Source organism: Amblyomma mixtum, chromosome 1 (assembly GCF_055824585.1).
Source record: "Amblyomma mixtum isolate Tamu chromosome 1, ASM5582458v1, whole genome shotgun sequence".
NCBI classification, from domain to species: domain Eukaryota; kingdom Metazoa; phylum Arthropoda; class Arachnida; order Ixodida; family Ixodidae; genus Amblyomma; species Amblyomma mixtum.
The window spans coordinates 316,985,283-317,012,330 of NC_143012.1; the positions used below are offsets into that span (position 1 = coordinate 316,985,283).

Here is a 27,048-nt window from a genome sequence, read left to right on the forward strand (position 1 = left end):
AATGGCCAGTGAGAAATAAAAAAAAGTAAAGGCTGTGTGCACAGTTTACAGAATGTTAAAAGGCACTTCAGACAGACCTTATAGCTGGGTGAAACAGCATTAGTTGATTTTCTGGGCAAGATTTACCAAAAGCATCAAAACCCATGCCTTTTTCACAGCAGTTCACTGCTCAAGCAAGCCATATTGGCCAACACCGCAGTTAGTCTCTGTCAAACATCGGGTTGAAACAGTTTTCAATTCAATCCAAGCAAAAATGCTTTCAAAATACTTTTATTGGCCATGTTGTCAGACCAAAATCATGCACTTTGGGCCTACAAACAGGACAATTGTGAAGGGAATATACACTGGCCCAGATAACTTGCCGAGAGGTCATCAAAAACCTCTGTTGTTAGTGTGTGACTAGTTAAGCAGTCGTACAATTTTGTAGGTGTCTTAAGTATGTGGTCGGCCTCTGACAGTCCTCGTGCATCCAGTGCAAGCGTGTTGTGTTTATTATAATCACAGTTACATAATCGGTACAGAGGCCGGCATATGTCTCTTTGCATGCTTTCGAAGGGATCAAAAACATTAAGGGAAACAAAAAATATTAGTGTGAGCAATAAAACATGGTACATGACACCTGGAAATGGTGACCAAACCCAGATCATTCGCTCCATGAGTATTAAAATGTCAGCTGTTATACAAGTGTGTGCTAAATTGTTAAATTATGCTCTAGTGTTCCCTTCACTCAGGATTTCTATTTTTGCTTCAACACAAACTAGATAGAAAAAAAAGCAACATGTACGTTTCTCCAGAGCACCGGAAAAATGTCACTAAAACTCGTTTCAGGTAAAAGGTATGAGCAAGAGTTAATGCAGCATTTCTCCTTGCAAAATGGTGATTTTGGCACCGTAGGGAAACGAAAAATGCCCCCAACAAAACCACAATTTTTTAACAATTGCATCACCTTGCTGGCTTTGTTTCTTTGTACTCGCAATAAAGACATAAGGTAAAAAAAAATTAAGCAGCATAAGAGAAGAAGTTTGCACATCATTTTATATCTCCCACTAGTGTGTTTGGTCACTGGGAGCAAAAGCAGGTGCATAATTTACAACAGCAGTTGACTGAAGCTATCCTAAGTGCATCGCAATAACTTATAAAAGGGGGGTAAAAATGTGTGTGATCACTTAAATCGAAACAAAACCATATAACAACAATTTTCTCTTCAGCCTTTTTGTTGGCATAAAAGTGCTTTCCAAGAGCTAGCGACAAGAAGACTTCGTGGCCCCACGAGGTCAACAGTGGACCACTATCAGCTTCCTGGCTCCATGCAATGTTTGCTCTAGTCTTCATCTTCGTCCTGCAGAGAAAGATATCAGCAGCCATGACGGACAATGCGATCGAAGATATAACAACAGCCAAAATAAACGCCTCTGCCTGATTTCGCCTTCATTGGTAGACACAAACAAGGCTCAGATACATTTCTTGTTTCTAGTTTCGTCGAGAGTTGATTAGCTGGTGCTGGGTAAAGTTGCAGACAGAAAAATTCTAAATAAATAGGCTTGACATAAATACTTGCAACGGACCAAAACCACACCTTCATATATTACGTTTGAGGACCATCTATATTCTGAGACATGTTAAGAGCCATGCGAGCAGCTGTTACATTAACAACCTCCAAAATGCAAGAAAAAAAAAAACAATTTCCACTTGCTCTAACAACAAAGCTATTAATATATTGAGCCATTGGACCTTTAAGAAAAATATTTTATGATGATTATGATTAAAGCTGTTATGATACTCCCAGTTTCCAACTCAAAAGACACCATGAGGAAATTATGTAAAAGCTTGCTGTAGGTGTAACTACAAATGTCACTGCAGTAATTCTGAAAAGTGATTCACTACTGGGAAAGGACTTTCCAAACTTTTAGATGGAAAGAGGCATCTTTCAATTGTCACTTAATAAAAAAAACCATACAGCCCTGGTGGCAAAACTTACTCGACAACCTTTGTAGACATCATAGCAACACTAATCCATCCCAGCATGTAAAACATGTTCATGGCCAATTACATGGTGCAATGTACATTAAATCTCTCTGAATCGCACTGTGTTTGCAGTTCAGCCTACGCTGAAATCCTTTCGCACAGCAGCCTTGATCTCGTTCTAGGCAAACAGCACAACCAAAAAATGTGAAATAGCTTGTTCCCTTCCTGGCCTTCTTTCACCACACTGTTGAATACTTCCTAGAGCGAGCAATGATAATACTGTAGCCGGCAAGGTTCATCACATTATCAATTTCACAGGCAGTGAACAAAAAGAGCTGGAGCAAACAATATAGAGCACCCTTCTTACATGAGGATCACTTAAGCAAATAGGGCCTTCGTGTTAGCAAACCGTACTGGAAAGCTCATATGCAAGAAAGGTTGGGAACAAGCAGGAGCAGCAGCAGTCAATTCAACACCACTGCAGGACAAAGACCACTCCCAGAGATCTGCAGTTACATGCATCTTGTTCTAACCACTTCTGCCCCATGTCTGCAAAATTCTCAACTTCATTACTTCACTTGATTTTCCAATCCCGAACAGTACAGTGTGAAGAATGCATCTTGTTATGTAAACATTCTTTACAACATTCAGTCGGCAAAATAATGGAGAATGAGGCCAAGAACAGTGTGTGCTCACCCATTCCCTTGGGTCCACACCTTCGAACATGTCCTGTGGGAGCGCGTCATGCTGGTTGCTTATCTTGGACTTCATGGAATTTATAATCTGCAACAATCAAGGCACAGTCAGAGTAAGAAATGTGGCTCTCTTAAACTCAAATGTAGGCTTGCGTGAAAGATGCATTTTTGTTCAAAGCAACTAGGGATTTTCTTCTGATTAATTTCGATTAGTTTTTGGTTTTATGTAGTTAAACGTCCCAAAGCGACTTAAATTATGAGGGAGGCCGTATTGGAAGGCTCCGGAATTTTCGACCACCTGGGACCTGTGTCTTTCAGGTCAGCAGCCAAGCACCATAACCACTAAGCCACCGTGGCGGCTGCGATTAATTTCGAAGTGAATACTTCAAATAGTTCTGGAACGGAAGCCCATTACAAGAAAAAAAAAGAATGTGCATTAAAGCTATGTCGACATTTTGCAAAAATGGTCATCCAAAATTGGAGTCGACATTACATATGCGGCTGCCCTATTTGCGGGGGGGCTCAGCAGAGCCATGGGTACAATGCACCTCGTGCCATTGCCCGTTCTCACCATGAATTGTGAGGCTCCATGAGTAAAAAAAAAAAAAAATTCATATAACAAATTGATGCCACTAAAGAAATTCAAACTGCAAGCCGTATACATGGCTTGATCATTTCTCCAACAAGCGAGAGCAAACTTTTGGTCCTTCTGGTAATCTCGACACTTGCCTTGCAATTGCATCGTTATGCAGTGGCTGCTTTTAACTACAATGCCATCCCTGCGATGCCATCCCACAAGAAACACCCCAAACCGAAATCACATGAAGTGAGCGTTTCGGAGACATCACTGATTTGAGGCAAATACTTCAAGGTTTTGAATATCTGTCAAAGATAAGTACTCTTGTGTGTGTTAAAATATATTTGTACAAGAAATGCAACCTCGTAATCAGTTCATGAAACAAAATGTGCCTTGTGCGGACAAGCCAGCTGGCCTCCCTCATGACTGTACTCACCTGTTCCTCTTTCTCCCTGTTACTCTCAATGACTGAACTGGAGAGAGTGAGGTCCCCTTCAAAATCGAGGCTGACGTCCTGCGGCAGCCTTGGAACATGGGGGGCTGGGGGCCGTACATCGGGGGCCTCTGACACTGCGGCAACCAAACAGTGGCTATAGCCAGCGTGCACTGCCAACAGCAACATTTTTGTGAACTACAGTAGAATCTGGCCGGTACAAATCACATGGGATCGCAAAAGATATTCACATCATCAAAAATTAAACAAAATGCATACGCTGAAGCATGGGAATTGCATTCCTGCAAATCAATTAACGGCTGGTGGAATTTATTTACAGCCACACACCAGCACTGGGTGCTCATGCTGTGCACTGCGCAAGGCGATAATGGCACCAGCAATGTGCAAGCCACAAGGCAACACTCTGTGCTTGTGGTGAGCACCACATACCGTGGGCCTGCAATCATGGCATTGCTGATGCGAGGGCTATGTGCGGTCGCAGTTCCCATGTTCTATCATTAGTAGGGGGCGCAGGAGTGCACTCAGAACACACAAAATATTGCACACTGTTCATATATTGAAATTATGTCAGCCGTTATCACATCACTGAGATTATGTCCCTCCATGTCTCCTCCACGGCCATTTCACAATTATCAACAGGATGTGCATGGTGCAAGCAGTCTGGACTTTTGACACATTTTAACATGGCCACTGGTAAAGCCTGATGGGGTTGCCCAACAACTGCTTAAAGAAAAACCTTTTCCCAAATCACAAATGCGCGAAAAAAGTTTTAACTACCAGCCAAGACCTGCTTTGAATGTCCTAAAGCAAGGCAGCCATGATCTTGAACCTGGCTGCAATGTGTGCATTCCATGAGACAACTATGAACAAATCAATTCAGTATGTGGGAGATCACACTCATCAAAGCAAACATGATAATCCATGCTCAGGGAGGGCAATCCAAGCAGAAAACACTATCAAAGAAGCAACTGCACAGGTTAAATATAACTGTGAAAGAAGCGACAGCACGTGTTAAATACGATAACTTTGCTCTCACAAGGCACGCCCAACGCATTTTCCATGAGATCATGGCTACAGTGAGTCAAAAACAGCACTTATTTGAGCTTGGTGCATGCAAGGAAAAACGAAACAAATCATCAGCTTTCAAGAATCTGCTACCACTTCACTCCAAGACTGCACCCCACCACAGATAACCAGCTTACCACAAGAAATTCTGCTGTCTCTTGCGAATCCACTCTTGCAAATCCACTACCACCTCTACACTGCAAGACTACACCTCAAAGATGTCTAGATTATTATAAGAAATCTGCTGTGCATTCAGTTTTCAAGCTCGTTCAAACAGCAGCAATCCAAAGCAGAATCGCCGAAAGTGACATGACGCACAGCATTCCATGTCGGCGGGCCGTAGGCTGACAAACTGCGGTGCCCGCGTCACTCCCGAGAACCATTCCTCGCTTGTCAGAGTTGGCTCCCAGGTCATGCGTGTGTCCGGAAACAGATCATCCTGGAACAACTCCGACTGGAAGAAGCAACCAAGGGGAAGGAAAAAGCACAATCTAGAGAAAGAGCAACATCACTTCAAGAGATATGAAGGTTTGTCATTTGTGTGTGCCTTCAGTTTGGAGTAAAAACAACAAAGCGGATGCAAAGCTGGTGGCTGACACCGCTCACCTAGACAGTTTGTGCTCCACGTGACAACAAAGTTGCATTCACAACGGATCAAAAAGCCAAGTAAGCACTTGGTGTTCTAATATGTAAGCTGTGTACTTTCCAGTGTTAACCAAAAAAGATCAATAAACATCCGCCAGAAAAACTACAGGATCGATTAACACCAAAAAGTGCCAGTTTCTGGGCATGTTGAAGTAAGCAGATCGTTTTTGCAGAGAAACTTTTCCCCTAGTTTTTTTTTTTTTTTTTTTTCAAAGCACAGAAATGCTGAGTAGGCATTCAGTTCATGTTGATTGAAGGACAGCGCAGAAAAAGATGAGACACTTGAAGGAACACACGACGAGGGGTGACTACGAGTAGATTTTGTGTTCCTAAGAAACTGAGAAAGCCTGTGTCACACATAGTGCCGATGCTGACAACATCTTACTCCAGGATCAGAATCCAAGTACTTACATTAGCTAGGCTGAGGCTACAGAGCTAATTCAGTCACAGCTCAGTCTTCAGCCCTCTATGCAATGATGTTAACTGAGTAAAGTTGCAAATAAACATTCAGCGCTATGGTGGCAGGCATTACTCATGTACTCTGGAATTACCATGCCGCTCTAAGCCCCAGGAAACCACATTTTTTTCAGTGTGTCGATACTAGAGGTGAAGGTTGGAACATGCCTCCCATGAAAGTGGCTCACCCTAAGTCGCGGCACACGAAAGGACAGGGGCTCCACGTTGCTGGTGGTGAGCCTGAAGGCACGGGCGAACTCCACATCGGCCACGCTGCACGCCACCTTGGGCAGGAAGGCCACTGCCTGGTGGGGCCCGCCGGTGCACTTGTAGTGAGACAGCGGAAACAGGTACGGGGAATCCAGGGCCACCTCAAACGCAAAGATGGTAGAGTCCCCCTGCACAAAGACAGCAAGGCCGCTTGACACACTGGCACCAACACGAGCCACCATCACCACCACCCAGATTATTAGGGTGACCAGCTGTCATGACCAGAACATAGTCATGGCTGCATAGTTCCAGTTTCTGAGCTTCACCGCCAGCCCGCAACAATGGCTCGGCTGTGCCATTTGCCAGCCGTCCGAACCCAGCTACATGCTTTCGGACACAGACTGGCACGTTGCTGGTTCTTTTAATAAGCAGTCTTGACGTTACGGCACTGATATGCATTCTCCTCACTGACACACACATTCTTCCAGCACACCAAAACTGCATACTCCTCAAGGACTGTGCGCAGTTTTTGCAATGCCTCCTCATAAGGCTCAAACCGCATACGGAACTTTTTTTTTTTGAGGTGGAGGGGGGTCATTTAATAACTAGACCTTCAGATAATTGGTGCGTTTATTTTGGAGGTTTTACTACTAGCCATCACATTATTTTTAGTTGCCAGCAGTTGTCAGTTCTTTGATTTCATTTTGTCACTCATTTAGCATGATCACACTACAGGTTGCATACTGTTACGCTGGCATAATATGCATTTCTGTGCATGTAATTATGTTTTTTTTTTAATGATGAGTTCGTCTAGGTCTGTCTACTTTGGTTGCACAGACCATACATTATTGTGAAGAAAAATAACGACAACGTTTGCCTGTCCATCTGTTTCTGAAATTGTTTTTTATAGTGAATAGATATTCAATATTTGATTCAACATTTAACAGCATTTTTCCTTCATATTAATATCCGATTTGTATAAATTTCAATATCCGCGCACCTCCACTATTTAATATTTGATGCTGTTTAAATTTTTTTCTGCCATTATTGATCACTATTCAATCTGATTTTGACTGGAGCTAAAGTTTCACTATTTGCACAACACTATTAACAGAATTGGCACAATCTTCACACAAATTTAAGTTACGGGTATATAGAATGAAGCCATGGCCTTCCTTGTTACTGTTCACCAACAGATATTGGATAGACAAATTACAAAACTGATTATCACGATTGTGGCAGGACTATGAAAAACATGCTGCTCCTTTGCATGAACAGAACCGTTAGACCAAGCTGTAGCAAAGAAATGGCAGTAGAAATTTAAATGAATTCTCACAACACAACTTTCTCCTCTGCAAAGTTGTCTGAGCACTGTGCCTACAAAATAGGATTTTCACAGCAACAAAAACGTCACAAAAACAGCTTTGCCTTATAGCAGGCTTCAATGACATGCACTTTTTCCAAGAAGTGGCACTAATACCAGCAATAGTTCTCTGTATTCTTGAATGTCGATAACAGAAGCTAGTTTGATTTTATGAGAGAACTTCTTGCTGGGCTAGTTGGCAATTCATTGTAAAAGTAAAGGCGCCAAAAAACCACACACGCGCGCAAGACAAGAGAACGGGACAGAGCGCCAAAGTTTTTTGAGCAGTCGTTATCGCATTGATGCGTAATTTTGTTCTTTGCGCAGGCGCTGGCGTTGTGTATATATGTATCTGTGGTGTGAAAAAATAAACTAGTTGTGAGTAGGCGCTCTGTCCCGTTCTCGTCTTGTGTGCGTGTGTGTGGTTTTTTGGCGCCTTTACTTTTACAATGATTTTATGAGGTTTAACGTCACAAAGCGACTCAGGCTATGAGGAACATTATAATGGAATGCTCCGGATAATTTCGACCATCTGTGGTTCTTTAACATGCACCGACACTGCACACAGGCCTCTAGCATTTCGCCTCCATCGAAATGAGACTGCCGCAGCCGGTATCAAACACGCATCTTTAGTGTCAGCAGCCAAGCAATATAACCACTGATCCACTACGGAGGCCATAACAGATGCTATCATTCATTTCGACCCCTGAAAGTTATCTGGTCAACAATGTCCACCTTTCCGTAACATTTCTGACCAGCACAAAAGCTACACTGCCAACCTGCTAATTTCTTTTAACCAAGTCTACAGTAGTGACATTTAAACAAACAGCCATAGAAGCATGACGCACACCTTTCCAGTGAGGAAAAGGGTGGAGCTGTCCTCATCGTAGAAGGGAATAAGGATGGCTGGGCTGACGTCAATGCCCTCAGTTGTTAGTGGTGCAGAGAGTGACTTGGCATCGTAGAGGCTCACTTGCCGCTCAGAAACCCTGCAAGAGATACATTAATGAAGGTCAGAGCAGTTGATTACATGGCTTCTTTTTTAATAGCCTGCACCTAACAAATCATGCTATGCTCCAATAAACATTTCTGCAAACGCAAATGCCAAACTGGAAGAGAATTTCAGCCCTTGCGTGGCATCATGCAGGCCATCATTGTGCCATGCTTAAGAGTAGAACTTGGCGCTCAAAAGGTTAAAGTTTGGCAGACTCCCTCAATGTTCGCAGTGCCGCCAGTGTTATACATGCTATTGGCAGTAATTCCACTTTGGATGCACGCAAAGCTTGGCATTGCTATGAGACGCGAAAATGCAATCTCGCAGCTTTCCTCCGTATCGGAGCCTGACACTTTTAAATAACATAGAATTTGCTTGCTACTGCGCAATTTTCCAAAGGCTTCATTAGTAAGGCGACAACTTGTTAAAATGTTGCCAAGAACAACCATAGACGTTCAGGAGGCATAACTGACTGTGCGGTTGTGCGACTGGGGGGTTTCGTTTTTAGGACAAGGCCTCTAAATTAGCACACAACAGATGTGGTGATGGTGACTCACGACTCCATGCTTACTTTCATATCTGTCTCATCTGAAAATCTTTTCAGTGGCTCTCTTGAAATAGAAGGGGCGCATGAAAGCCAATTTTTAAAGCACTTTTGTTTGCAAACTTCTACCCATCTTTCTGTACACCGTGGTCCCATCCCTCATGTTACATTCATGTTCTATCGGTTGTTCCTTTAAGCAACTGCAAAGTCGACCCTCGTGCTACAATCGTGGTCAGTATACACTCAGGTAAATATGGTAAATGCGTAACAATACAGTACATCCTCTCCACATCAATAAAGTATGGTACACTTAGGTTAGACACAGCAAGCCAGTACTGCTTCCTAACTAAAAGGTGACAGAAAGTTGGCGCACTTGTTAAATCCGGTGGTAACTAGATGACTGCCCCCAAGAACCCAGGTGACACGGGCACCGCGGGTGCCAGTGGGTCCAAGGCCCTCCCGCAGGGGCAGCTCACTCCTCCGGGGGTCATACACACGCAGCTTCTGGTCCTTGCACAGGGTGGCCAGCAAGACACCGTCCGGGTCCCACGCCAAGCTGAAGATCTGCCCACAGCAACAGCAGAAAGAGCTTGGCAGTGCTGACATCAGAGCAATACGCACCGCTTTCATTGTGATGCCTTATTCATTACACTGTGAGGCTGCATGAGCAACTGGCTCAGTGCAGTTGGCACAATAGTATGATTACTGCATTTAAACACTGCAGCCACACACTACAGCCCAATTGGTTTGCACTGCAACAGCAGACATTATGCCTTCTTATTCAGGAGGATGCATCAGCTTTCCTTTCCTTTAATATTACTTTTCTGTGCTCTTTATTGCCTTCACATGTTACCAAATACACTCATGTAAGCTTGACAGCAGGTAATTTGAAAAAAAAAAAAAAAAAAGGTCAGCCACAAGAATCTTCACCTGTGTGCAATTCTGCCCATATGATACATTATGCTGGGAGTTCAGACAAAAACTGCCCACGGTACTTAGTTCTGGCCCCACCAGTTACGTTAAACTCAATGGATTTGCTCTTTAGAGAAGACATAACTGCCACAAAAGAATGCCCACAAGACAATCTGGTCCAACACTAAGCTCAAGGCTAATGGCATGAAAAACTCTGCACAAGGATTCTAAGCCCAAACTCTACAGAAAGGCTCACTCTACCCAGCCCAGCAGATATGCACAATGCCCCACCTGGTCCGTGTGCCCCTGGAGGCAGATCTTGCTCTCGCGGGTTGCCATGTCCCAGATGATGACAGTCAGGTCGTGGGAGCCTGAGGCCAGCACATCAAGTGCCGTAGGGTGGAACTTGACAAAGTGCACTTTTTCTGTGTGGCCCTTCAGCTCGTAGTCCGGCTCTGTTAAGCTCTCCTGCAGTCCACCCTCCGGAACAGTCCACACCCGCACTCGGCCATCATCGCACGCTGCATGCAAAATATGGAGAAATTCGAGCAGCTTAAATATAAAAAGAAACTGGAGGATGCACACAATTGCACATTAAGCAATGAATGGCATAAACAAAACACCCAGAATGCCTTAATTAGACATGTGTCACAAATTTGTTCTCTCCAAGCACAATTCTCAAAACATGCTACAAGAGCGATCAATGAGTGCAGGCTACTATCGGTGCTGAATGGCTGCAGCCACCTTTTAAGGTCAATTGCAGTCTTCACACTGTACGAGGGGGTTGTAGCTCAGCTGAATCTGCGACACGCTGAATTTGCAACATGCAACAACAGTTCAGCCAAGCATTACGGCTGCGAACGAGCTTCACACCATAGGGTCGTCATCGTCTTCGTCACAATTTACCGCAGTGAGTGAGCGGGGCTGCTACGCTACAACACCAAAGTATACTATCCCAAAATGCCAGAGCACCGTTTTTTTATGCTGCTTGTAATGCTTACCTTTCATCATCATTCGGTAATAAAATAACACCTTAGTAACCTTCGGTTTAGGACTCCAAATGCAGCTCAACATAACACGACACATGTGTGGATCCATTTTAATTCAAACCATAGTGGCAGTCTCATGAAAAAGTATTGACCGAAAATGCCAGTGGTACTGGGTTAAAATCCCAGTATCACTATGAACGCAGTTTTTTCAATCCGCACAGACATCCTCTGGCCAGGCCGCAGAACTTTATTTGGACTACAGAAAGCTTGCACTGCAGCCGATTAGTGATAACTTACTTGTGGGTTCAAAATTTCACCCTTTAGCTTATGCTGTCAAGTAGAAAGGCGCACCATTTGAACAAGGCATTGTACAGGCTGTTGCAAAAAAAGTGCAAAAAGAACCATTAAAAGAACCTCTTCGTGAAGCCACATTCATATGACCCAATTTAACCCTGCAGGAAGCCGACCAGAAACAAAGCTTTATATGAAGCTATGCACTATAAACAATCACGCTATACTACACTATAAACTAACTACCGCATTTCACAACTTTCTACTGCCAAAGCGTGAATAAGAGCAAATGCAGGTTCTTATAAATATTGTCATCCTCTAGTGATATGGCACTGACGTCGACACATGACCTCAGCCTCACAAAAAAAAAAAGAGAAAGTCCCAGAGTTTTACTGCTTTTTAAAAGCCCAGGATGGAACTCACCAATGGCAATGCGCCTGTTATCAAAAGGGTCCCAGGCAAAGTCCATGACGCTGGTACCACAGATGAGGCTGGGAACAACTCCAGATTGTAGACGGCCTCTCTTGGACAGCTGGGTTCAACACAGAACAAGCAAAGAGTCATCCAATTTTAACAAAAATATTTTACACAGTGCAGCAGGAGAGCAGCCTTAGATGCAATATATATGTCAATACATACACGCACAGATATTCAGATTAAACACTGCCCGCACAAGATATTAAACTATGAAACAGCAGCAAAACCCCCCGGAAGCATAGTATGAAACTGGCAGAACAGTATGCAAAGTATATTTGGCATCAGACCTTTGGGCATGCTTGAGCGGTGCACCACCCTGCAAACAAAGCAACGCCTAGCCACAGCTGCTAAGTCCTGAAGGCAACACTTGTGTGCAAGTTGAGCCTGATTTCGCAATTTGTAGCCTACCGTACACTGCTCAAGCACTGGGCACAAGTGTGACACTAGCTGCATGTTCACACTTATTTCTGGCCACACAGGTATCTGCGAACAAGTGGCAACGACCAGAGGTCGAATCCACAAAATGGTTCACTTTGGAACCAGCTTGCTTCGCCGCGGTTCACCATGTGTGATTAGCAGCTTCACTGCACGATGTCAGCCGGCCTGACGTCATGCAGTGAAGTGGCCAATAGCGCACAGCGAACCGCAAAGAAGTGAGCAGTCTCATGGATATACCCCCAAAGGTTTGCTTACTGACTTGAAGGCTGTCTGCATTCTCCAGGAACACTGATCAGAGCCCAGATACCCTAGTTCATTCATCTATGTTACTGTTCTGAAGATCAGGTCAGGGTGCCAAAAAGTGTGTCTGTAGAAACAGAACGCAATGTAGTGGAGTATCAATACAACAACTACAAGGAGTGTAATAAGAGCAGATCAAATAAGAAAAGAAAAAAAGCAGCGAGCAATATCATGTGACAGTGCAATAACACCATAAGATAAACAATACGCACTGTAACACTAACACTAACACTGAACACATGGCTAGGCTGGTCTGATGCATGCAGCTAGTATACTCTGCAAAACTACCCCTCCAGTTCTTGGGCCTACTGCATTCATTTACCCTTCCACAGACTTTAAATTTACATGTATTGTGCATCTTGCCCCCGAGACTCCTGCACAGGAAGGCTGCAACTCAGCTCTGGCAGAGCAGTACATAGTAATGATGTGAAGCACACCTCTAGGATTGCCAGGTGGCCCCCAGAGATGGCCAACGGCAGGGCAATGCGGTCTGTGTTGGCCCGGAATCCTTCGCTCTCCCCTGGCAACGTCTTGCACATGGGTGGCAGGTTGGTGATCTGGGTGTCCCGACTGCCCACCGAGCCATTCAAGTGCCGGTACTTGGACACCCGCACTGCACACCAATGACAGAGTGAAAATACAGCACATCAGCATGAGTGATGAATGAGAGAGGCCGAAAAAATAGACATGTGGGAGAGCACACACGCATGCAAACGCTCATGCAAGGTGCTGCATGTATAAGCTGTGTGCATTCCTTGCTGCCTTCACCTGTTAATACATTCAGTTATTCATTCCCCGAGTTATTCCTTGAGGTATACAAAAACAACATTCCCTGACACATTCTGCTCTCTTTCAGTCCACTAACACTCACCGCTATCATTTTCCTTTGAATACTCCGTTTCCTGAATTTAATTTCAACAAGCCTCTTAATTTCTGCTCCTATCACACTGCATTAAAGAGCGAAGTTACACCTCAGGCTTTCTTAGTGCATGTCATAGGCTTAACTGCCTTGTAGAAAAGGCTTGCAGTGGCCCAGAACAAGTGGCCCAGAGCAGCTTGCCTTTGAAACCGCGGCCCTCGTTGCGTGACGGCTGCCGACGGACATTCGCGGCAGTGCGGGGAGCAGCCGAGGGCCCCATGCTCGAGGACGAGGCCATGCACGACCGAGTCCGTGGTGCAGCCTTCTGCAGAAACGATGGGGCGTCCCCGTTGTGGCCGTTGGCGCTCCCGATAGGACCAGCGTCTTCCCAGCGAGAAGTGGTCACTTTGGTTCGTGGAGCTGGCTTCGGTGCTGGAATGGGCTGCATGCATGCATGCATGAAGCATAAAAGGGAATGATGGCAGGTTATGGAGGGCTGTACCTAAAAATAACCTGGTGTGCCTGTGCTTAACCAGAGCTTTTGCACTTTATATTGACATTCCTTGCTTGATGCATGGTATCTTACAGAAAACCTCAGGTACAGCACTTGGGATGAAATGTTTGCAAACAAAAAAATAAACCTGTGCATTGAAAAGCAGCAAGTATTGGCTTGTTCACTGCCACAATAACTCAAGGTGCCTCTGGAAAAGTCAAATTACCTTTAGCTTCGCACATGTGATGCATGTCAACGTATGTTTCCAGCCAAGTAGTGCATGTCAACACAATTCTATTATTTCAAACATTTCACCCCTGCTCACTAGGCCATAATTAGCCTACAAGGAAGCTCTACTCCTCAAATTTGCACATTCAAAACATAAAGATCTAATTTCTTCAATATTGATAAAAAAAAAAGACTTATTGCTAACCATCCTATAACTACCGTTACTGTTGGTATCTGCTTTGCAAACAGATCATGAATTAGCTGAAGTAATGTTTAAAGACAATACTCCACAAATAAGTATCTACCTAGAGAATGCACTCTCCTCAAAATAGCGATGAGCGTTTCAGTGCCACAGCGCAAATGTTCACTTAGTTGCTCAGGGAAAGCTGCTGCACGTTACTTGCTTGATACAAGATGCCAGAAGTACTCTGCTAAGGTCAGCAATGTCTTGACACTTGCAGCAACAGCAGATTTGCTTTCACTGCATGATAACACTACAGGTGAAGATACGATAGCATTGCTGGAAAATGCTTCCCAGGCCGTGCAGTTTATGAGAACGGCTCGGCTGTTCTCACATCTCTACTCACCTTGCGATGCTGCCAATATTTGATTTTCGATCCACTTAGCAAAAACTATGTTCGACAACTTGCTATACACAAAGTGGTACTGGTACAAAATGGTACTATGGCACTCAGTACACTCTTCCTCCAGTTCGTGGCAATAAAAATTCCAAGCTTTGCATAAGTCATCAGCCATCTAAGAAGGTACTAAGATAAACTAGCAGAACAGCATCTTTAACAGAGGACAGTCACAATTATTTTTTAAAAAAGCCAATTTTTACAATGGTCTCGAGCGTCATCATATTGGTACTACAAACATAACCACACTTAAAGGAACAGAAATTTTCCGCACCGTATTTTTTGGTTTTGAATGATGCGCAAGATATTACTAAACTTAAATTGCTATGTGGAATTCGCCTACAATCCATACCTAACTTATAAATGAATTTATTCTTACATGCAGTTTTGGTTTCAGCAGTTCAGAGACTTGCGATGTCATAAGTGAGAACCAGATCATGTAAGCTATACAAAAATGGCAATATAAGCAGCTAAGCATAAGAGCGTGAATGATAAAAAGACAAAGCAGCTGTTATATTGCAGTTTTTGTGTGCTTCACCTGGTCTCATACTTATTTGTGACGTCAAAATCATTTTCATAATGCAATATTGCTTTGTGTGATAGTACACTGGCAACAAGGTTATATGATAAACTGCGACTAAATGCAAAGCCCTTTCGTAGCAACTTTGATGTGATTGAACAATGTAACAGAGAGAAAAATCAATTACAAATCATTTATTGAGCACTGCTGAATTTCATGTGGGGTCCATGTTTACTAATGTCTTACGCATCATTCCAGAGCAAGAACACTCCGAAAAATCTAGTGTCTCCATTCCTTTAACTCTTTCCCTACCGTGCCCACTGAACATCGTTAGCCCGCTAACGATCATTTCTTGCCCCAATTTCAGAACCTTCTGCATTGCTAATGACCACGCTGCAGATGTAGCTTGTAGGCAAGGAACCAAAGTTTTGTTTCTGATGTAGTTTACTTTTGTCCCGCGAGGGGGCACTTTTTAGCGCGCTGCGAAGAAATGAAGACGCGGACCTGTGCTCATTGCCCGCTAAGTTGCCCGCAGATCACACCTTCGCCGCTCGACTTCGGAGCCTCCGGCGTTGCTTACAGGCACGATGCGGATCTGGCTTGTAGCCGCAGAACTGAAGCTTTGTTTTCAATATAGTTTTTTTTGCCCCTTCAAAATGGCATTTTTTGAACGCGCTCCGAAGATGCGGTACCATCAATGTCGCTTGGAAGCCTCCACATGAGCGTCACGCGCTCTAAATCATAGCAAATCTCAGGACTCCGTTTCGTTTGTGAGTGATTTAATTGACGACCTGGACAACAACGAACCTGAAAATGTTGCAAGGTGCTGAAAATGATTCACTTTTACATCGGTGATGATGGAAACCAGCCTGAAACACAGGCGGCCGCACTCTGACGCACAACTATAGGGTTTCCAGTTATTGTTTTGAAGCAAGAATGCTATTCATGATAGAAATGATTTTTTTTTTTTGCAGGTGGTGGCCAATAGAGTAACAAACAATTTGCGTATTTCAGAAAATTTAACATTTTTTTCTTTTTAAATACAAGCGTGTCTTTGCAATTTTTGTTAAATTTTTTCCTAAAATCTCGTTCTTACAGATAAATTTTTCTGTTGCAACATGTAATTTTTTGTTTAAACTGATATGAATAGAAAGCACCTTTATTCAGCTCTGTTTTTGGGTATTGCAATAAATATTTAATGCAACAGTTATTACAGAAAATAAAATGTTCTGAAACCCTCAGAAAATAGTCATTTTCCCCATGGTAGGGAAAGAGTTAATGAAAAAGCAGGTCACCTTCTCTGGAAGAATCTGGCGAACTTTCTCGTCTCCGAAATCTTCACTGGAGTAGTCAGCTGGCACCAGGCTGATGTCCCTCTCCACAGGCACATCAGCCGCAGGCACTGGTGCGGAGGGGCCTGATCCCAACCTGTGTCCCGTTCGCACCAGTCCCTCCTTAGGCCTTTTTGCAGGGTCCAAGCTCACTTTGGGAATGGGCTGCATGCAAGCAGCGAGATTTGACCCGAGTCACCACAAAGACAAGGTTTGTAAAAAAAAAAAAAAAGCATCAAAGGTTTCTTGCGAAAACAAAAAAAGAATCATTACTAGCTATGGTAACCCAGGATACTCTGCTAACAGTGCCAGGTTCTTCTTTTCACCTATCTTCTCAGCAAATATTCCCACTTGTCTAGCTCGCAAGCCGAACTTTATAAATTTAGCTTAAAGGTCTCTGCTGCATTTTATTTGCAGCGCTGCAGAGCAGCTTCAGGATACGATGGATGCTGTATCTTCTCATATGATGCTGAATTCAATGTAGTACAGGGTGAAGAAATTAGCACATCAGCAGCTACTTCCTTAACACAGCCTTGCAAAATGAAATAAAAAAAAAATCGCTACGGTGAAAGTTGTAGCATGTGAAAGTTGTAGCAAACTATCCAGCCTTCCAGTGAACCAAAACCAATGACTACAGGGTGTTTTAAATTTTGCTGCACACACCGTTCTTTAAACATAGGGACCAAAATTAACTTCACTCACTAGTCGACCAAGACTCGAACGCTATACAGTGCAAGCCAATTGCAGCTAGTTTTGCTTGATATTTAATTTCGAGGAAAATGATGAAAAGGTTTAATCACGTCAGCAACCTGAAGAAATCCAAGTTATAGACAAGTCAGCTCCCAATCAATGGCTGCCCCCAAGCACATTCTAGAGACAGAAAAATGTGGCATACTTATTTTAATTTCCTCATACGCACCACCTAAACTACTAACACAAACCACTAACCATGCAAGGTAATAAAAAAGCAGGAACTGAAACTTAACACCACATAAACCACCAAATCTCAAGTAGGCACACAACTGGTTACACTTTCATTTGGTGGGGCAATATACTTGCCAAAAGCGTGCAGATAGGTCCACGAAGTTTTCCAGCCCAAAAGTGCACAACCACGATACTGAGTTATCCGGGAAGAGACAGCAAGCACCTTACACGCTCAGAGCCAGGGTGTCCAATGGCTCCTCAAGCCTCTGCCTCAGACAGTGCAGTGTGTGCAGCGAAGCATTCAGCAGACTGATCAGCTGCTCTACTCAAGCGAAACTGATCTCCCTTTGTATGCGCTTACTGGGCACTGCATATGCAATCGTCACTCGTCAAGGTGAACGGCAGGGTCCGCATTGTAAGAACGGAACAAGGTCAGCTCCATGCTAGCTTGTCAGCAAAGGCCTTGCCTGCTGGAACGGCTTGTTCAAATCTAGAGAGGCACACCCCTCCAACCCAACAGGCTCCTGGAAAAAAACTACACCCGCTCCTGAAAAACCTAAGCACAAGTCATGGGCAAGCTACTTCTTTTCATATTGTTGCCTGTTTATTATTCTAAAACTCATCAAATTCAGTAAAAGGAAAGACAACAATAACAGCAACCACATAGAACAGGCAGTACTTTTCTGTGTGTGACACATTTCTTAAAACTATTGTTTTGTTTGGTATAACAGGTGCAATCAATCTAGTAGTTATTAGCCAAAAACTGCAGCTATTGTCATGCTTCTTCAACATTATATATCACCTGTTTATGAATGCAGCACATGAAGCAGTAAAGGTAGCAATCAGCATTAGAGATATTAGCGAAGTGCACCAGTTAACTGGAGTAGTAACACAACATCAACAGCTCGAAGTATTGCACACATAAAATTCACTAAACCGGCCTAAAACATTTCTGGCCTAATTCTTTGGTAACAAACAAAAAAAAAACAATATGCAAGTAGTACATACGGGACATACAAACAACTGCGGCTAAAACTAAGCCTGCAAACAATCACTCAGATTCTACTAGGACGTAAAAAGATCAGTGCTGGCTGCTACATGACTTTGTGCACAAAAAACAATTGGTAGTAAGATGAGAAACAGCGACTGCCCAACATGAATGTCACTCACATTGCAAGTGAGGCCCCCCTGCACAACAGTGATAAAAAAAATCAAGAACTTTAGAGAAAAAAAAATGCTTCTGGTTTTTTTACCCCTGAGGGATAGAAAAAAAAACAAAAAAACAGAACTTGGTCTAGAGGTGCCGTAAGTAAAGTATTTAACAATTATTCCAGTGAACATTGAAGCTCTGTGTAAAGAAATTAACTCGAAGAAGTGTATTTCATTTGTATTATGTTTCAGTTCCAAAATTCGGAGTTGTACCATTTCATTTTGCTTAACTTCCAGCTGGCATGGAGGTTCTAAATGAGAAATGTTGCGCGGTTCTGTTCTACATGAGAGTGTGGCTGCATGTGAAAGCATCAAAACTATATTCTTTTTATCAGCTGGTAATTCCTCGCTACCCCTTATCCATTTTTATAAAAAACTTTCAAGAAAAATAAGAGCTTGTAGCAGTTCCTTTTGGTCTTAGCAACATTACATCACTTCCTGTTTCTCATTCCTGGGGAAAAAAAATAAGACACCACCTCTAAGTGCCAAGCATGGCAATAACGAGGAACAAAGTGCATTTCAATCAGAATACCCTCCTGCATATAAACATGTGCAGGCACTCTAACAGTTCTTTGTATTTTTTTTTATTCTACTGTTCACGCCATCACTGCGTTAAATTCAATCACCGAACATCGCCCACTTAGTGAGTGCAATTGACGGCAGCTCAAATGTGACCCTTTGAAGCTCGAAGACTTCACGCCAGTAGCAGCTTTTAGCAACAAAGCCGTCCCAGAGGTGTAGGTTGTTTGGGTCAAGGACCCGTCAAGCACCTTCTGGCACTGAGGTGCAATTTGCTCAACAGACGTTTCTTAAATGTGCACTGATCGGTTTGTTTGTCAGATTTCTTCCGTTCCTAAGTGGAGTCAGCTTTTGACAGCATACTCCTTGATCTCACAACTTCATCTGATTCGTTTCTGGTGATGCTATGACTAGAAGGGATCTCTGAAACACTGTAGTGTACAGGCTGAACACATGACGTTCCGGTGGCCACTTTTCACACCTTTAAGTGTTGCTATGCAAGTGCCTGCTTTACTTCAACATGGCTTGAAGTGCAGACAGAAGTGTCCACCATAGATACCACATGCCAGCGGCTGACAGTCTTTGGAAAGCCAAAGTACCAGGCAACAGTGCACATATATGAACAAGAATTTATCAAAAAAATCTTTTCACTGAACAGCTTCGGGCACACCTGGACACAAATTACCTGCATAATCTAGTTTGGAGTACCTTGTGAATGTTTCCATTACTTCCAGAAAAAAAACTTTTTCAACACTACAAGTTTCCAGAAATTTTACATCTCTATGCCCAAACGGTAATTACCTTGACAGGCTTCTTGTCCAACCAGTCAGGTACAGTTACAGCTGGGGATGGTGGTTGAGTGTCCGGAAAGACATCAGCATGGAAGTCCCTGTATGTCTGAAAAAAAATTGAAATGCCAGGCCTCATTTGGTATTAATTGAATTTTTTTTTCAATACTCCTATAAAAATGCTCATGATCTTTAGACTGAGGCATTGCATCCTTCAAAGCAGAAAACAAGAATTGCATACACAGTGCTGCCTATATTTTTTCACCTTCATCATTCTCACAAAGAGCCTCAAACAGGACTGGGTACAAGTGCAACACACATGCAATTTTCGGAAAAAAGCAGCAACAGAAGAAAGAACTAAGCCATACCATAAATGCAGAGTATTGAATAATGGCTCATTCTTTAGCACTCTAGAAATGCTATGGCAGCAAGCTGGAAAAGGCACTCTGCCAAGCAAAAAGCTACGGTTTCCTCCTAGTGACAACATTGTTATCCACACAATATATAGTCAAACCTTGCTATAACAAAACTGTTTATTACAAATCGATGAATTTGACAAAGGAATGGCTATTCATCTCAAACTCCCATAGAAGACCATGTACAGCAAAACCTTGTTGACACATACCCAGTTCATATGACATCACGGTTCGTATGTTCAAAATTGCGAGCATTAAATATCTGCCATTAACATGTCCCAATTTTTCGAAATTTCAAAATTAGGTCGTCTGGATCATGCATTTGCCCGAATGCATTTTTCTCCACATTTTTATTTTTTTTTATTTTTTTTTTCAGAAATATATCTGAGGTTTTACTGCATTTGATATCTCGTTTTTACAAGATAACATTAGCCTAAAACGTGTATATAACAAACCCCAACACAGCTTCAGTGACCATTTCGCACCATATGCATCAAATCATAGTAGTGTGCAAGTCTCACAGCCGTTCAATGCAGCAATCAAATTGCCACGCATAACCAGTTCTACTGAGCAACACACACAAACCATGCACAAAACAGGCACAAAACATCTCCCTCATCGAGTAGGGCCCACATAGAATATTTCTACAGATGATTACATCTGGCGTTGATCTTTACGCTGGCATGAGATTATACAGGAAGTGAGAAATTGGTGAAACGCAGTAGCACAAGAATGCACAAGCAGCAACTCAGATGCCAAGTGGCTTCACAGAGCACTGTTCATATGGACTCTGGGAACAGCAGCACACAATGGCCATGGTACACTCGCGGCACGGTCGGCAAATACAGTCAAGCCCACTTATAACAATATTCAAGTGCCATGGAAATACCATTGTTATAACCAATAATTGTTATAACAGGGTTGTGCCGAAAAAAAAGAAAGGATGACAGACTTCATAGCATTTATTGACAGTAAATACCCGGACGGGTTTGATTGTTCTAATGTCTGTAAAAGCTCGTTAATTCGAAATTAGGGGTCCAGAAAAATGTTAACCGTTCACTGATGACCAAAGCACCCCCATCACTGCACCGCCGGGTGCTTCGCACACCTCCACGTCACAGGAATCAAACTGGCTTTCCGGAAGTGATTCTTACGGGAAAGTCAAGAAGCATGCACCAATGGTGCGGTGACAGCTGACAAGAGGAAAACCACGCTGGCTGCACGCACGCGCACTGCACCGACTGATTGGGAGTGCGCATGGCGCGCGTAGCCAATGCAGCAATGCAGCAGCTCGCCTGACGTGACGACTCCTGCCCCTGGGACGCGTGAAATATGTGAAGCTGGGAGCGTGGGGAAGTTAGCAAAGAACAGGAGAAGATGGGACAACGTATGCGCTGCCGGTGTCAGCCGTAGCTCAGAGCGTAAAAACAAAAAAATGTGTCTGCACATTTTTTTCTGTGAGCGGCACACCCCTCAGAAACGTTAATAATGGACTGCTCCGCCAAGGCTCCCTACCATGCTCCCTACTTTCTTCTCTGCATGGGTCTTTTGCTCAAGGGACTGCATCCGTCATTTCTCCTGCCTGTGTATTTGCGACACGCAAGCATCCTTGGCACGCCCAGTGGCATCATTTCTGAGTGCATGGTCACGGGTTCTTTTGCTTTCGTGGCGTCGCTGCGCTGGCTCAGTCCGTTGGTTGGCCCCACACGCACACGCTTTCGTATTGTAAGCGTGGTTCTGGTGTGGTTGTAGCATTTCCTTGTATTTTTTTTCTATAATGGTTGACACTCAATTACCAGATTTAATTGTTATAACCAATAATGTGCCTTGACAGCATTGTTATAAGCAGTTTATTTTACCACAGAACACATGTTAAAGATGATGGTGCCACGACTGACCATTGTTATATCCAATATATTGTTATAACCAGTATTGTTATAAGTGGGCCCGACTGTATTGAGATTTTGTTAAAATGTTGTGGTGTCCCCAAAGCAGGCGTGAGAGCAGAGTGTGAACAAGCGAAGAGTGTTTTCAGCAGCAAGAAAAAAAAAAGGGGGAGGCACTATAATGATGGGGGAACCCACCTTGCGGGGCACCTGGTAGGACACCGGCACAATGCACTCCTGACCTAGGATGAGCACTCGGTTGACCTCGCCTTCCATCACCTTCAGGGCCCGCTTGGGCACCAGGCCCACACCCTTCATTTGCACCTCGCCCATGTACTTGGAGGCTGCAGGGTGAACGCCAGCACAAGGATGTAGTAGTCACAGTGCCCAATAGCTGTGGCTTCAGTTGACATCAGACAAGCACTAAATATCGGGCCCTCTACCCTGATAGGTTCCTCTAAGAACTAAACGAATCCATCAAATGCGGAGCCTCCGCTAATGGCTTGCCAGTCACGACTCCTACCCCACTTTGAAGATTGCCCCAAGATAAACTGCAAAGCAACACAATTATTTCCCACAGCTCCACATTGGCATTATGTTCTCTTTGGGACAAGCAGTTACTTCTAAAAAAAGTCGAATATAAGGTCAGAAACCTTGTGGTTCAAAGGTGTAGCATTAGGATACAAAGAGCACGCGACCTGTTTTTTGAAGACAACTAGCATGAAAGCCTCTATTAGACATGAAAATACATAACACAGTAAAGTGCAATGCCAGACAATTTTGGTTTGGTTTATGGGGTTTAACGTCCCAAAGCGACTAAGGCTATGAGAGACGCCGTAATGGAGGGCTCCGGAAATTTCGACCACCTGGGGTTCTTTAACGTGCACTGACATCGCACAGTACACGGGCCTCGAATTTCTCCTCCAAAGAAATTCAGCCGCCGCGGCCGGGATCGAACCCGCGTCTTTCGGGCCAGCAGCCGAGCACCATAGCCACTGAGCCACCGCGGCGGCCCAGACAATTTTAAATCAGTAGTAGTGAACAGAACAAATCAATGAAAACATCAAGATTAAAAAATGCATCCACACACTTTCACCTCATGCACATCTGCATAAGCATTCAAAGTTGCACAAATTCGCGCAAAGTTGAACAGCTTTGTAAACTGTCAGTTAATCATACAGTGGAGGCTACTTCTCACCTTCGCTCAGGAAGGGCTCTTTGAAAGTCACCTCCCAAAAGTTGACAGTAACGTCACCCTGCAAGGGTAAAAAATTGCCAGGATGCCAATTGTAACATCCAAAGGATGGAAGTGAGTAAGTGGCCTTTTGAGGGCAGTATTAATGAGTGAGGGGCAGGTACCTTAGCAGCCAGGAAGAGCATGTTGGTGTCAGGGTCATACAGGGGAATGTAAACACTAGAAAGGAAGAAAGCCCAGAGCTCTATCAGTGTGAGTTCAAGCAATGCAATCTCAATCTCAACCAAAGACAAAAGCACGAACGCTAGCAGGGTGACTACGTGGCACAGGTTGTTACGCACTCGTCTACAGAAATCTGCCAAGCTTTACTACTAGTGGCAGGCCAAAACAAAACCTGCTGGGATTAGCCAGCACCCTTATAGGCAAGCACAGCCAGACTAAAAGACTCAATACAAAAGCTGGTGCAAAGAGTCCACGTTTAGGTTTAAGATTTGGCATAAAAAATAACATTTGTTGCAAGCGCATTAGTGTGGCAGTAATGGTGCAAGGGGATCAGTTCTTAACCATCACTTGCACTCGTAAGCCTAGAAGTATTTATATAAGGAAACTTCAGGAGCGATCGACGCGCTAGAGCATTGTCCTGAAGCCTGGCCATGGTGTCTTTCTAGTCTGAATGTGCTGGTGATGCAATCTGCCAATTAAGAAAGCACAATGGCCACAGCATAAAGGCAATGACACCAGACTAAACACAGAAGGACAGCAGTATAATGTTCTTGCCAGCTAGTTGGTTCATTGAAATAAAAGGTAGGACTGCACAGATCAGACAGGACAGGAAATACAGCAATGAAAACAACATCATGGGCGCAGGCTTCCAATTGTTTATTCATGAGTGAAAGCACATGCTATATAAAAGCAGAACCAAAGCGTGCAACCACTTTTGTCATTTGCACAGGTACTGATATCAGTTTTATTTAATAGTTTATGGGGGTTTAACATCCCAAAGCGACTCGGGCTATGAGGGGCACCGTAGTGAAGGGCTCTGAAAATTTCAACCACTAGGGGTTCTTTGGCGTGCTTTGGCGGTACATGGGCCAACGCACGTCTGACGGTACATAGGCCTCTAGAATTACGCCTCCATTGAAATTTGACCACCGCGGCCGGGATCAAACCTGCGTCTTTTAGGTCAGCAGCCGAGCGCCATAACCACTGGCATAATTTTTTTTTTCCCCCTTGGGTAAAGGAAAACATTAAAACAGCAACTGCATCATTGTGGGAGGCCAGATAAACAAGTGGGAAAAAAAAAGAAACAAAATTAACATTCACCTTGATTAAAGGCGAAGGGAAAATGAAACAAGGAGTGACATTGTTAGGTAATCATGGTTTCTAAATCTGGGTACCGCGGGTAGCTTTTGTGGGTAGCGTGAGCACCCACACTGGCCTGTCTCCTCTTTCTAGTACACTTCTGGTAGGTGAGTGCGAAGCAGACTCAGTGCCTGGTTTGTTAACTCATTGCAGAGTGTAAACTCAGCGTACGTAGTTCCTAAGTTTCGAGCAGTCGACGTCAGTGCCCTTTGGCAGTGCGCGCCTTGTGTTAATGTTTCGGAGTGCTGACACATTTTCTGGCCAGTTTTCATAATGCGAAACGCTGTAACGACCTCCCTTTGAGACTTGCCATTTGATCTGAGCAAAAAAGCGGTGTTACGAAATACCGAAGTGCAAGGCACTTTTTTGTTACCCTTACCTTCACAATTCTGACAGCTGATGTGCTAGGTGACTTCCAGAGTTGTTCTTTATGGATTGAGTCCTTTCATGTACCTGTTCGTCAAAACCAATCTACTGGTTTGACCAATGTAACACCTGCCGCAGGCGAGGGGAATTTCATACACAAGACTTGAATCGCACTTGTGAGCTTTTTCTCGTGGTTCGTGGTACACTGCAGTCTGCTTTTCTTTTCTTTGGGTACCAAAGGGCACACGCTGCTCAGTTTACGCAGGGCCAAGGGAACTATCCCAACTCCGTATCAGTGTGAACCGAAATGAGAAGAAAGTCCATGAAGTGCAATTCAGATCTTGTATACAAAATTCCCCTCACCTGCAGCAGATGTTACATTGGTCAGACTGAGATGTTTAAATGAGCGGGCACATAAACATAGTCTGGCAATAAAGAACTGTGGGGGTCACCTAGCACACCATTGTCAAAACTGTGAAGGAAAGAGTAAGGGTAACAAAAAGTGCCTTGTACTCCAGTCCTTCGTAACACCAAGTTTTTGTTCAAACCAAAAGGCAAGACTGACAGGGAAGTCATTGAAGTTTTTCACATCATGAAAACTGGTGAAACATGTGGCAACACCTCATCTCTTTTGCTTTCACAGGATGAAATAGTTTTTTTTAAAAGGCCACTTATTTTCTGATGTCTTTCATGTCCATTGCTTGGCTATGAATTGTTTTTTTAAAGCCAGAAAATGTATTTTACCTGTTTTTGACGTCCTCCTATATGCATGTTCCTTGTTTTCCATCCTGTCATGCTTGTTTTTACACACTTCATACCATGCTTTTATCCTCTCCTCTACTCCACCTTGGGGGATTCCCCTAAACATTTGACCAACACTGTTCGCGCTTTGAGTTATTGATCAATTCACTCTCGCCCTACCATAAGCTTGCCGTCCCGGTTAGCTCAATTGGTAGAGCGACTGCTCCGGTGAAGTGGTGGTCCCAGGTTCGAACCCCAGACCAGGACGAATTTTTCTTTAACTGCGAAGTTTCTGAGAAAGCTGTATAGCTTTCCTTTGTAGCCGTATGGCTGCGCTTGGGTGGATGTCAATGATAAGGGAGTAATTACTCCCTTATTACAAATCTACTCCACCTTGGGGGATTCCACTAAACATTTGACCAACACTGTTCCCGCTTCGAGTTATTGATCAATTCGCTCTCGCCCTACCATAAGCTTGCCGTCCCGGTTAGCTCAATTGGTAGAGCGACTGCTCCGGTGAAGCGGTGGTCCCGGGTTCGAACCCCGGACCAGGACGAATTTTTCTTTAACTGCGAAGTTTCTGAGAAAGCTGTATAGCTTTCCTTTGTAGCCGTATGGCTGCGCTTGGGTGGATGTCAATGAGTAATTACTCCCTTATTACAAATCTACTCCACCTTGGGGGATTCCCCTAAACATTTGACCATCCTCTCACCATCACCTTCATTCTGTTGATTGTTGTTTTGCCATGTACAATGGCATTCCTCATTTAAAATTCCCTTTGCCTTTAATTAAAGTGATCGTTAGTTTCGATTCTCGTTTTTTTCCCATTTGCTTAATATGGCCTCCTGCAATAATGAGATTTATTTGTTTTTGTTCACCAATGGAAAAAAGATGTATAATCACTGTGTGCTATTGCATATCAGTGCCTGTGCGGATGACAAAAGCGGTTGTGTGCTTTGGTTCCGCACTTATATAGCATATGCTTTCACTCATGAATAAACAGTTGGAAGCCTGCGCCCAAGGTGTCGTTTTTGTTTGTATATCTTATCTTCTATCCTTTTCTGACTGATTCGCACAATCCTACCTTTTACAGAAAAGCAAACTGTCTCCAGAAATTAGTCACACAAATGTCTGCTCAGCACTCTGTGTAGACTTCTACAAACAAGCTAGTAATACAACAGGCTCAGACAGCTAAAGC

At 43.7% G+C, this 27,048-nt stretch overlaps 1 protein-coding gene across 2 annotated transcripts in view; it reads right to left on the bottom strand.

The window, feature by feature from the left end:
• Positions 1-254: 254 nt before the first annotated feature.
• The window catches only part of pod1 (coronin), a 36,752-nt gene continuing 9,958 nt past the window's right edge, over positions 255-27,048 (bottom strand). For both annotated transcript variants that reach the window (XM_089567078.1, XM_089567079.1), the window contains exons 10-25: positions 23,546-23,600; positions 23,385-23,442; positions 22,385-22,530; positions 19,898-19,993; positions 16,409-16,609; positions 13,436-13,676; positions 12,813-12,988; positions 11,584-11,692; positions 10,172-10,401; positions 9,342-9,532; positions 8,281-8,419; positions 6,046-6,255; positions 5,075-5,210; positions 3,674-3,807; positions 2,662-2,748; positions 255-1,339 (exon numbers count right to left, since the gene is read on the bottom strand). In XM_089567078.1, coding sequence (XP_089423204.1) covers positions 1,322-1,339; positions 2,662-2,748; positions 3,674-3,807; positions 5,075-5,210; positions 6,046-6,255; positions 8,281-8,419; positions 9,342-9,532; positions 10,172-10,401; positions 11,584-11,692; positions 12,813-12,988; positions 13,436-13,676; positions 16,409-16,609; positions 19,898-19,993; positions 22,385-22,530; positions 23,385-23,442; positions 23,546-23,600 — 2,227 coding nt within the window. In that variant the 3' untranslated portion in view covers positions 255-1,321. The remainder of the gene's footprint in view (positions 1,340-2,661; positions 2,749-3,673; positions 3,808-5,074; positions 5,211-6,045; positions 6,256-8,280; positions 8,420-9,341; positions 9,533-10,171; positions 10,402-11,583; positions 11,693-12,812; positions 12,989-13,435; positions 13,677-16,408; positions 16,610-19,897; positions 19,994-22,384; positions 22,531-23,384; positions 23,443-23,545; positions 23,601-27,048) is intronic.